Source organism: Kogia breviceps, chromosome 6, assembly GCF_026419965.1.
Source record: "Kogia breviceps isolate mKogBre1 chromosome 6, mKogBre1 haplotype 1, whole genome shotgun sequence".
NCBI classification, from domain to species: Eukaryota; Metazoa; Chordata; class Mammalia; order Artiodactyla; family Physeteridae; genus Kogia; species Kogia breviceps.
Window position 1 is genome coordinate 91,914,504 of NC_081315.1, and position 12,054 is coordinate 91,926,557.

General features: G+C 44.0%; 1 protein-coding gene across 7 annotated transcripts in view; it reads right to left on the reverse strand.

Annotated features, from left to right (window-relative positions):
• The window catches only part of PCDH7 (protocadherin 7), a 411,267-nt gene extending 399,538 nt beyond the window's left edge, over positions 1 to 11,729 (reverse strand). For 4 of the 7 annotated variants that reach the window (XM_059065818.2, XM_059065817.2, XM_059065822.2 and 1 more), the window contains exon 1: positions 6,329 to 11,729. In XM_059065818.2, coding sequence (XP_058921801.1) covers positions 6,329 to 9,502 — 3,174 coding nt within the window. In that variant the 5' untranslated portion in view covers positions 9,503 to 11,729. The remainder of the gene's footprint in view (positions 1 to 6,328) is intronic. The other 3 variants (XM_067036313.1, XM_059065816.2, XM_059065815.2) reach the window with 1 other exon arrangement.
• Positions 11,730 to 12,054: the final 325 nt, after the last annotated feature.

The following is a 12,054-nucleotide window of genomic DNA, read 5'->3' on the forward strand; positions in this document are numbered from 1 at the left end:
TTCACTGTTAAGTTCTGCTAACCACCACTCTGAGAAAGGAATTCCTGGTGACTTAGACATCCATTAGTAGCACATTTCTTTATTAATACTGTTTCTTTTATACATTTATTTCAATACTATTTTTCCTTAAATGAGAAAAAAAACAAAACAAACAAAACAAAAATCCTTGAAAATCAGATGCACAACAAGTGGAACAAGCAGTGATTGGCTGACACCCCACGGCCAATGGCAGGCTCCAGCAGGTTGCAAAGTAGCAAGGTCACCAGAGTATGGTGCATAATGGAGCATCATATTAGAGTGGAATTCAGCCAAACACTGTAATGTATGGATGCAGACACATCTGAAAGAAGGAAAATAAAGATTTATGCAGGTCAAAAAAAAATGCTACAAAGAAATTTCCCCAATGGCTTATGCCCAATTGGAATGCTGTGATGGAGGTTTTGGAGCAGAGAAATTCTTATTTGCAAATTATGTGTTTGTAAATAATAAATATGTTCAGGGGGAAAACAGTTAACTTGTCAGATGAATCCTACTTGGAAGCTTTAATAGTTTTTTTTTGTTTGTACACAGCATTAGAGTTCAATAATCTAAAATTTAGTTCATCACTAAATTCTAGAAAATAAACCTTTATTCTGCCTTTAAAACATTAATTCACCAGAAGTGATAATTAAGATTAGTTTTAGTGGTTTCAGCTCAGTTCTTCTTGGAATGTGATTTCTCCCACAACACTAATGCTAAATAAAGCACTGTGTAATGTTCCAAAACATGGTCCCTGCTTTAGAAAAGATTCTAAGGGCTTTTAAAATAAATAAGAAAGAAAAGCAAAGCTGACTCAAGATACACACACACACACACACACACACACACACACACACACACACACACACAGATTCCACTATTTCTATAGAGTCATAGTAAATAAATGGATATACAGCCTTGCTACAGCCTAGAAATTGGTTATATACAATTTAAACATAAAGCTCTAAACAATTATTATACTAAATTTTCTACATAACCTCCACTACCATCCTCTGTTAGGAAAAGAAATGATGTTAAAATGTCTGAAAGCATTGGGGGCTATGATGAAGCAATGGTTTTGTTATATTATAGTTAGTTTTAAAAATAGTTCACATTTTATTTTTGAAATTAATAAATTCAATCTTTTATATTTTATCAACAGGTATATTTAGAATCTAAAATGCTATACTGGTTAACTGCCTAACAAGGAAGCAATTCAATTGAAAAATAGCAAAATGTCACTTTCTTCTATAAATTTTCTAGAAAAAAAATTTAGAGGAAAAATTAGTCCAGAATTGTATGTTAAGGATGCTAATAAAGTGCATCTACAAAGTTGGCAAAATGCAAAGGAGCATAGAGCCAAAGGAATCATCACTATTGATGGAAAAGGTAAAAGATTATCCCAATTAGAAAGCATAGAAAGTTTCATACATAATGTATAGAAAGCTTTATTCATTTCCATTACAAATATGTTTTTACTGAGGATATACTAAATGCTAGGTAGAAGCTTATATCTACTGTCGTTCTGCTAAAACGAAAAATTCTCTCAACTTGTTGAATATATGTTCTAAACCATGTTAAGTTACTTTAACATCCATCATCATTTGCTATCTTACATAAGAGGGAAATAACTATGAATTTCTTTTAATCTATCAAATTTGGACTATAATTTCCCTGATAATTTTACAGATATAAACTAGTGCCTAAAGCAGAATTATATACTATTGTAAAAAATATCCATTTTAATAACCAAATATATAGTTATACATATATAACTAAACCTCAAGAGATTTCTGTCACTATTGAAATATATACAGAGAAAGAGAGAAATTCATTTTTTTTTTCCTACAGGTAGCATGATAAAAAAAAAAAAAGAACATTGGACTCTCTGTACTCCATGACTTGGACTCTAGTCCATATTATATCCCTGATTATCTTAACAATATCAATCAAATTAACTTTCATACTAGGCCTCAGTTTCTTCTACAAAATGAGGGGGTTGGTTTGGTTGATATCTTTTAATTCTAAAATGTGGTAACTCTAGTAATTTTAGATACAAACATTAAGCAATTGTTTATGACATATGTCAGTTTTATATGTGTTTAAGTTCAAATGTTTCCTATGTATCAATGTATGAATATCACAGGAAATAAAAGCCTAATGGCAACATAGTTGGTTTATATAAAAACATCTGTGTATGTGTGAGAGAGAGAGAGATTATGATATATATTTACCACATGTGCATGCTTTTTGGCATAAGAGATATGTACTTACTCAAAAATAAAAGATAACAAGAAAGAATGATTTTGCTATAGTTGTCCAGCTGCATGATTTACTTAGAATCCTGACTTAAATTGACTTTGTGGTCTTATGTCAAAGTCAGTAATTGACTTAGAACTTTGGGATAAGATTCAAATGGTCATACCTGGACTTCAATAAAAATTTGTATATTCATTAGAGATAAAATCAGTGGATGACCTTTTCCTTGTTTCACAGACATCCAGAAAGCCAAGTATTGTTGCTTTAGTAGATACCTCCTGACTAAAGACACAGCCTAACTTTCATCAGTTATTAGTCTCTTGCCTATGATTTCAGGTCGTATGTAACAAAAATCCCAACATATGCAGATTCACTGTGCCTCTTGAAAGTGTCCTTGGTCATAGACAGGAGAATCACATTGTAGAAGTTATTTTTATAGAATTAAAGCTGGAAGCTGTGGTTGGCATTTCCACTATAATACATATGGTGTAATATACATTCACAAATAAATTGATATTCAGTTTCCTCAGTGCTTAGAACTCTAATACATGTTGGCAAGTCATTATTTGTTTCCAAAATGGAAGTAATTTAAAAAAATAATTCTGCCATAATTTTACTAAGTATACAATGAATAGACTGAACACAGTTTGATCAATTAAAAGGAACTTTATTCAGATGACATTCAGAAGTTCCTTAGGCAAGAGAAACTGTCACTGGAGTTAATATGAATTTTTCTTCAGTATTTCAGTATCAGCTACAAATGGCTTTCTAAATTAATGTTTATTCAAGCTGTATCCTCTATATGCTTGCAGAAATAAAGTACCTTACTTTCCATTTACTAAATAAAATGAAATTCTTACTTGCCAGTTCATTATCTAAATAATATCATGGCAAGGATAAGCTCAAGAGAACTTGAAAATAATATGCAAAGTGGGAACTATACTTTTATATTGCCTATTAACCTTTTGGAATTATACTATTTTTAAGAAAATTGAAAAATACTTAACACATAGTAAAATAAACAGAAAAATAGAATGATTCTGCCTTCATTTCACAAGTCAAAAGCACAGCTGAACTTCCAGTTCACAAAACTTTAACAGCCACCAAGACCAGGTTTACCAAGTAAAGGAAGAATGAAATGGAATGGTGTACACTTAATGCTGTCAATGATCCTGATTTTTCTGAACTAGACAGATTATTTAGTTGAGAACAAGGGCTTTTGTTTGAATTGCAAAGGTATGAACTATGAAAACCTGGGCTATGTAATCAGTTTTCCTAATGTGTGAATTTCAGAAATAATTCCGGCATCTCTGCAACACATTATCTCCTAGATTCTGCCCAAGAGTAACTATAGAAGATTGATTTGAATGTCTCTAGAGCCTAAGAAAACAAACCAAAAAGAAGGGGAGGGGGGCATTATTTACAGACTTTTATTTCTACAAAGCTGTTTAACTCATTATAATGTAACCATTAAGAGGACTTAGGAGCAACACTTCATACCAATTCTCATGAAGATAAGAACACTGTAATAGACATCATTTCCATTATATCACAAGTAAAGAACTATGAAAAGAAATTCAGGAAAAATATAAATAGAAAAACACTTTATGTCAGATAAAATCTCGTATTTTTAATTAATCCCTACTGTAAGAAAGTAAAAGACAGCAACCCTCAAGATTTTCTTTAGATAAATTTGGCATTAAAAGGGAGAAAGAAAATGCTGTATTCTTTATTTAATTTTATTTTTCAGTTTTAATCAAGGAAAATACATTTTGGCAATGTTTAAAAACTAAATGTAATATCTTTTAAAAATAAATATAGAAAACCATCTATCTACATTACAAACAAAAATGAGAACAAAAAAGATCCTGTTTATTATGTGAGATGTCTAAACAGAATGTAACTTTGTAAATGGATCCCTTATCTCCTGACAGCAATATTGAGGAGATGAAGCATATCAATTACTATTACTAATCACATTAAGGGGAGTGTATTTCATTTGCCTTTCTTTCATTTTAGGTCAGCTATTTATTGTGGTTAAAACTTTATTCATCTTTTGAATGCCTAACAACACAAGTTTTTCAAAGTCACTTTTAGCAAAGTGCATGGTTTATTTCAATGGCTTTGTAGTTTTCTCTTCTGGTATATGGACCTCTTTGCTGAGTTAAGAGACTAACACCATACATTAGTTTATTTATAAGCATATCACTTTGCCTTTTAAACAGTATGCCACAACAGTCTTGATATTGGCTGTTTTAAATATTCAAGAATATAGAGCTAACCCCATTTGATGAGCTAAATAAAGCTTAATGACAGCATAGAACATAGGAAGTGGTTGCATAAAGTATCAATAAACCTGCCACTTGATATGTCTACTCAAAAGTTTAAGATTACATAATTTAGAATGCCACAGGACAAAAAGTCCTATTAAGATGACAGTGGAGAAGTAAGTTTTCTGCAGAAAAATCTCTTCACATGCTTTTGCATAACACATTACCATTTTCTAAATAAATTTCTACAGATCTTTATTTGTGGGTGTTATTATAACTAACCTTATAAAAGTGCTGTTATTTTTAACTGGAATCGTCCTTGTTTACAAAACAGATAAAAGCACCAAAAACAAAACAAAAATCTTCTAGTTCCAGGTAAAGCAATAACACAACAACAGATATACTCTCCACTTGTTATATTTCAGTTTAAAAGAAATAACTCAGGCTCACGTGCATGAAAAGACATCTTTTTGAAAGTCATTTAATTCAGTGTAGTTCAAACCTGTGTTTTCTTGGATTGCTTTGCTAATTGGATATAAAAGCATGTTATCTTTCTCCTTATCCAAATTAACATCTTCATTGAGGCTATAAAATAACTTTTTTCTTTGCCTTAATTATTCTAAGATCTCACATTCCACATGCAAAACATATTTAATAGAAAAACTATTATTGGATATTAATTGACAGACATAAATGTGTCTCTTGAGATGTTCTGGTGGTAGGAAATATGTGACGTTTTATTAGCAGAGTTGCTACAGCTTTAGACACAGAATTTTCCAAAAGGTTTTATTTGTTGTGTGTCAAACTTTGATTGGCGTGAAAAGTAAAGTTTGAGAGTTATACACACACACACACACACACACACACATACATGAGCAAAACTTTCAAAAATAAATTTTATATTTTTTGAAGTTCACCTCAGAATACACTTTTTTTTCCCCCACTGTTGTCACATTTCACTGAATAATAACTCTGTCAAATATTCCATAAAACCTTTATAGTCTCAGTATATCACAATGCACATCAAAATATTCTTGCACACACTGCATCAAACATGAACATTTTTGTTGCTTGGCTTAAATAATAAATGGTTCATGTAATTTACTTTTGGTTACGAACTTTGATTACCAAATACAAATAATATAAAGGCCGACTGCATATCTTCATAGAAGCCTAATTGTATAGATACTTAAATAATAAAAATGTAGTTTTGCATGGTTTTGCATATCATTAAATGCTGTAAGTCAGCATTTTGTCAAAGTAGTCAGTTTTGCAATATCTCGGACTTAGTACTCATTTGCATAAATCAGCATCTCCTTATCTGTAAAATTCTGCATAGTGTATAACATAGCTAAAACTTTTATAGTGTCCAATTTGCATAGACAGCAGAAGTAACTTTAGAAATTTTGTCTTTAGACACAAGTATCCACTTAGTAGCACAAAAGAAAATAATTTCAGGTTAAAACTAGCCATCCAAACAATACTTACATATTTATCTGGAAACAGAGAATGTAGAATGAATTAGGATTGTCAAGTACTAAGAGAAGTGTAAAACACTGCCTACAGTGTTTTCTTTAGTAACTTAGTAAACTCTGGTATAACATGCAAAATACAGTGGTATACCTTTTGTACATGGCCTCTACTAAATAAATGGTGTATGAACTACACCAACACTAAATTCCTGCTATTAAAATTTTAACTAGTAGCTTTAAGAGAGAAGACAAAACTTTGCAGAAGATGCTCTGTCTCAGATATTTAAATATATTTGGGATGCATCTTACCTGTTTGCTGTACTTGTTATTGGTTTGACAGCTGTACTCAGAGCAGTGATCTGATCCAATTGAAATGTTGTCTCCTGCTCCCACAAATGTGTTAGCTGGTGGTAGATCTTGTACGGCCTGGTGTTTTTTTCCTGCAGTTGGTGACTGGGGGTGAAGCTGGACAGTAGGCAATGGGGAACTAGATTTGTAATGCCTGGCCAGGTCAGGACTGCCAGGCCCACCGTTAACTGATCGGTATCGGCCCATGCTTGGGCTGTCTGACAGCTTCTCATTGACACTATCATACCTCTGTCCATTTGGTTTAGAAGCTTCTACAGTGACAATGCTGCTGTAGAGAGGCTGCTTAGATTTTTTGTTTCTCTTGTCCTTTTTAGGCTTTTTAGATTTGTCATGCTGTTGCGGTGTAAAAAAGTCTTCATGATCTTTTTTGCCGGCTTCATAGCCATTTTTATTTTTGGACCGGCAATATCTTGCCATCACTACAATTAAGATGATTAGAATCACCGTCATAATTCCAGCAACAACCCCAATGACAATACTGAGTCTCTGTTTGCTTATTTCATAGCTTGGGTCACCGGCTATATCCTGGGTGAGTGGGGTGTGCAAACTTCTGGCTATCTGGGAGTCAATCACAGTTGCGTTAGAAACACTTTCATTGACAAACACATGCACCAGAGTCGTGGTAGACTGGGAAGGCTGCCCACTATCATTCACTTGCACCACCAATCTGTGCAAGCCATAATGCTTTTGGGTGAGTTTTCCCACTAGGGAAACCACACCACTGGTGGAATCAATCTCAAACAGCTTGAAGGGATTCCCTCCCACAATGCTGTAGTTAAGGTCTGCATTGATGCCATCATCGCTGTCTGTTGCCAACACCGTAGCTACTACTGTCCTGACATTACTTGAAGGTGGCAGTAAAGTGTAGGAAACATTTCTGGGAAGGGTAACTGTGGGGGCATTGTCATTCTCATCCATCACAAAGAGAGAGACTGTGGCTGTTGCGGATCTGGGAGGGTCTCCCCCATCCACAGCCTTGACTCTGAATGTGTATGTAGTCTGATGTTCCCGGTCAAAAGACATTGTGGAGTAAATGGTCCCCGTGTCATTTTCAATGGAAAAAATGTTACTGTTCTCCTCTATGTACAGACTCATCTCCGCATTGCGCCCCTTGTCAGCATCCATCACTGTGACCATTCCCACGGGACTGTTGGGCTGCAAATTTTCTTTCACATAAAAGGTAAAGACATCCTGCATAAACTTAGGGTCATTGTCATTCTTGTCAGCCACCTGCACAATCACTGTGGTGCTGCCCTGTAGCACCGGGATGCCTTTGTCTTTGGCGTTAACTTTAAACTCATACCTGTCAGTCTGCTCGCGGTCCAGCACCGTATTGACGAGAATGTCCCCGGAATCGGGGTCGATGGCGAAGATCCCCACCACGGAAGCGTCCAGCGAGTAGGCGATTTCAGCGTTTTTCCCGCTGTCCGCGTCCGTCGCCAGCACCGTGGCTACCCTCTCTCCGGGGATGTTGTTCTCGGGAAAGTATACCTCCACCACTGACTGGCCGAAGACGGGCGGGTTGTCATTGGTGTCTCCCACCTTGACAATCAGGGAGTTGTTGCTGGAGAGGCTGGGACTGCCCGAGTCCACCGCCACTATGACCACGTTGAACTCCCGGGTGGTCTCATAGTCCAAAGGGGCCGAGGTGTGCAGGAAGTACTTTTTCTTGTTCTGGTCACCCTCTGTGTCACTGGCCGGCTTGAGTTGGAAGGGCACATCGCCCACCACGGTGCAGGTGACCACTCCGTTCTCGCCTTGGTCTCGGTCAGACACCTGTACCAGGGCGATGGGAGTGTCCACCAGAACGTCCTCGGCCACGTTGGCCACCCCGTCCTTTAGTGGGATACGCCCGATCTTGCGGATTTCAATGGACGGCACATTGTCGTTCTCGTCCTTTATATTAAGGACCACCGTGGCCTTGTCGGTCTTGGGGGGCTGCCCGCGATCGCGGGCCATGACGGTGAAGCGCAGCTGGTTCACTTCCTCGCGGTCGATACGGTGCAGGACACTGAGCCAGCCGGACGTCTCGTCGAGGCGCAGCAGGCGCCGCACGGACTCGGTAGCCGCCCCGAACACGTACTCGATCTGCCCATTGACCCCCACGTCCAGGTCGGCGGCACGTAGCTGCAGGATGGGGGTCCCCGGGGCGCTGTTCTCCGCCAGGTCAGCCTCGTACACGCTCTTCTCGAAGTGGGGACTGTTGTCGTTCACGTCTGTGATGAGCACCCGCAGGATGGCCTGGGAGGAGCGAGGCGGGTCGCCACCGTCGCGCACACGCAGGGTCAACTCGTAGGAGTCTCGCTGTTCGCGGTCCAGCGCCCCCTTCACGATCAGCTGCGGCTGCTTTTCGCCATCCGGGGTGTCGGCCACCTGCAGTTCGAACACGCTGCTGCGGCCGCCGGTGCTGGTCCCGCCGCCGCCCTCTGGCGCGTCCTGCTGCCTCTTGGAACCACCCGGGCCGCCACCGCTCGCGCCGTTCCCGCCGCCCCCGGGGTAGGGGGCGCTGTCTGCAGGCCCGGCGCGCCGGCCCTCGCCGCCGCCGCCGCCGCCCCCGGGCTCCTGGAGCAGCTCGTAGCGTTCGATGCCGTTGCGGCCGAAATCACGGTCGGTGGCAGTGGGCAGCAGGTAGAGAGTGCCCACTGGCCGGTTCTCCTCCACCGTGAGCGTGAGCACGGGCGACGGGAAGGTGGGCGTGTTGTCGTTGATGTCGAGCACGATGACCCGACCCTCGAACAGGTCCACCCAGCTCTGCGAGGGCCCGATCACCGACACCTCGAAGTCCAGGAAGCACTCGTTTTCGTCGAAGATCATCTGACACTGGGGTAGCTTCTCGCGGTCGATGCGCCGCTCGCTGGTACTCAGCTCGCCGGTGAGGTTGTCGATCTTCAGGTACTCCGAGCCCGACTCGAGGCTGAAAGTCACCTCACCGGAGCCGGTCACGATGCCCAAGTCCGAGGCGACGTTGCCGATGCGGACGTCTGCTGGGCCCTCCTCGGCCAGTCGGTACCGGAGGAGTTGCTTGGCGGCCGCCAGGCTTACCGAGAGCGGCAAGAGGAGACAGCAGCCCAGGCACCAGGCGCGCGCCCACCCCATGGTCCGCATCCTCAGCATCTTCTCCTGCTGCTGCTGCTACTGCTCCTTCTAATCCCGGCCGCAGGCGCCCCCTCCTCCGGGGCCGGGCGCCTGCCCTCCTCCCAGTCCTCTCCGCTCTCAGTGAAGGGAAGAAGCGAGAGGGAGAAAAGGGGGGCAAGAGCAACGTCCAGAGTCGGGCAGGGGCGACCAGCGATAGATCCTTCTGTTTTTTCCTCCTGCTTCCTCCTAAAGTTATCGTTTCATAATTCATGCAATGGGTGCTAATCGCCCGCTCGCCAGCCGCTGTTCAGTCGCAGTACTCACAGTTCACGGGACACTGAGCGCCGCGGACTCGGAGCCCCCTCCGCCCCCGCCCCCGCAGAGTCATCACCGCAACGGGCAGAGGATCCCGGGCTCCCGTCCCCGCTCTGTCGGATGGGGCCGGAACCGGTCCGTCAGGCCGGCGGTGGAGCCGGGAAGCAGCGGGGAGCGAGCCTGCAGCCTCCCCCGCCTGTCTTTGCTGCTACTCGAGTTGCGTCCAATTCACGTTCCAGCCACTCACTCCAGACCCAGCTTCTGCTCCGGCTGCCCAGGCAAACGTGAGTCGCTTCCTGCACGAGGTGCTAGGGCTAGCAACAAGCCAGTCTCAACTCCGACTCCGCTCAGGCAGCGGGGGAGCCAGTCAACAGATCGAGAATGAAAAATCCCGGCAGGTCGCTTCGGGCACCGTGCAGTGGAGACGACACGAGTCACACAGCGGTCCGCTTCAGGGTTCCCCCCGCGCGCGGAAGAGCAGCCCGAGCCATCTTCAGGGACGCCCAGATAGTCAGTCCCTTCTCACCCCAGAGAGCTCGGGTTTCTCTTGTTTTCTTAACAACTCTGCGCAAGGTCATTAGTCACGAAGCCGCCGCCTGAAACCGCAGCAGCCTTTCGCCCGCGGGGGGTGAAGGCTGAGCCGTGCGCCCCGCGCGGTGCCCAAGTTTGGGTTCGCAGCCGCAGAGTCTGTGCCTTTCTTCACCTGCATTCGGCCCGCATGTCAGAGCACCGGGATCTGCAGCGCTGTGCGCGATTCAGGGAGGAGATTGCAGCCTCCCTCTCTCCCCGCTCTCTCTCGATCCCTCCCCTCCCTCCCTCTCTCCTCCTCCTCTCTCCTCCCTCCTCTCCCTTCCCCTTTCCCCTTCTCCCACTCCTCTCTCCTGCACGCTCCCTTCTCCTTTCTCCCAGTCCCAATGCAGGCAACTCGAGCTGAACTTGATCCCTATGCAGTTCAAAGGTGAGCAAACCAGCCTCGGTGCGCAGGCGAGGTTGGCCTGGCGAAAGACCCCAGCCGGGCTCTCCCAACGTCAATTAACAAAGATGCCCAATTCTGTCCGGATTTCCGAAGAAAAGCAAAAGGCATGGGGGGGTGGGGGCGGTGGAGTCAGAGGCAGCTGCCAAGTAGCTTTAAAAAAGAAAGAAAGAAAGAAAGAAAAAATCCAGTTTGCCAAGGGGACAAAAAGTGCCAGTCGGTTGTTGCCTCGGAAGTGCCCTGGCACGGCGGGTGAATTCCGCAGTTGTCTCGTCCCCTTTGGTCTGGAGAGTGGTGCGGGCGCTCCCGCCGCCCCTTTGACTGCCACGGCTCAAAGGCACTCAATGGCAAGCGGGAAGCTCCCGCTCGCTAGCCACGAGCCGGAAACCGGCAAGTTTGCCCAAAGTGGTGGTTGCTGCTGGGAGCTCACTGCCTCGCTCGCGGCTCAAGCATGTCCCTGACGCTGCTGCTGCGGCGGCGGCGGCAGTAGCAGCGGAGCCGCGGAAACTACACACTAGCAGAAAAGGAGGGAGGAGTACCGGGGGAAGGGAGACAGGAGGGTGCAGTAGCCAGCCGCCCCGCTCCGGAAACCCCAGCTTCAGCTCCGGGGGCCACTCCAAGTGTGCACAACCCCATCAAGTCCCCCATAAGTCAAAGCTTGCCCCTCTCCCTCCCCGGCGAGTGCAGCCGCTGCGTTCTGGGGGCAACTTGCTTTCCCTCCCTGTGGCTGGTAAATTTCCTCGCTCTGAGTAATGCCGAGTGTGTGTGTAAGAGCGCCGGGCGTGTGTCAGCAAACGTTTCTCCTTCTTCTCCTTCTCAGACGATGTTCCCCACCTCTCGAAGTGTCTCTGGTTCGCGAATTCTTATCTTGTTTAAGGCTTGGTCAGCTGTGGCTTCGGGGACCCCGCGTGCACCCAGGGAGCCACGCTGGTGTTCTGAGAAACCATGATGGGCTGCAGTGGTTAAGAGAGAACAGCGAACTCCAGTGAGAGTGGTAGAGAGATCCTTTTTTGGGAGCGCAGAGTTAGGAGGGCTGGTGTTGGGGGGGGGCCGCGGCTGTCTTTGTTTAAATGCTTGGCATCCCTGTCGTCGCGCTTGCTTACGGGGGTAGACCGTGTGTGTGCGCGCGCCTGGGTAACAAACACATGTTGGCAGCCTCGATATTATTTTCTGAGCAGAAAACTGCAGCCTTTAGTAACTGGCAAAGTGTAGCGTCACCTATCTGGATAAAAGGGAAATAAACTTTAATGGCAACTTTGTGTACCTAAGTGTCCCTAGTTCCTTTTCTCTCCTTCTTTTGACT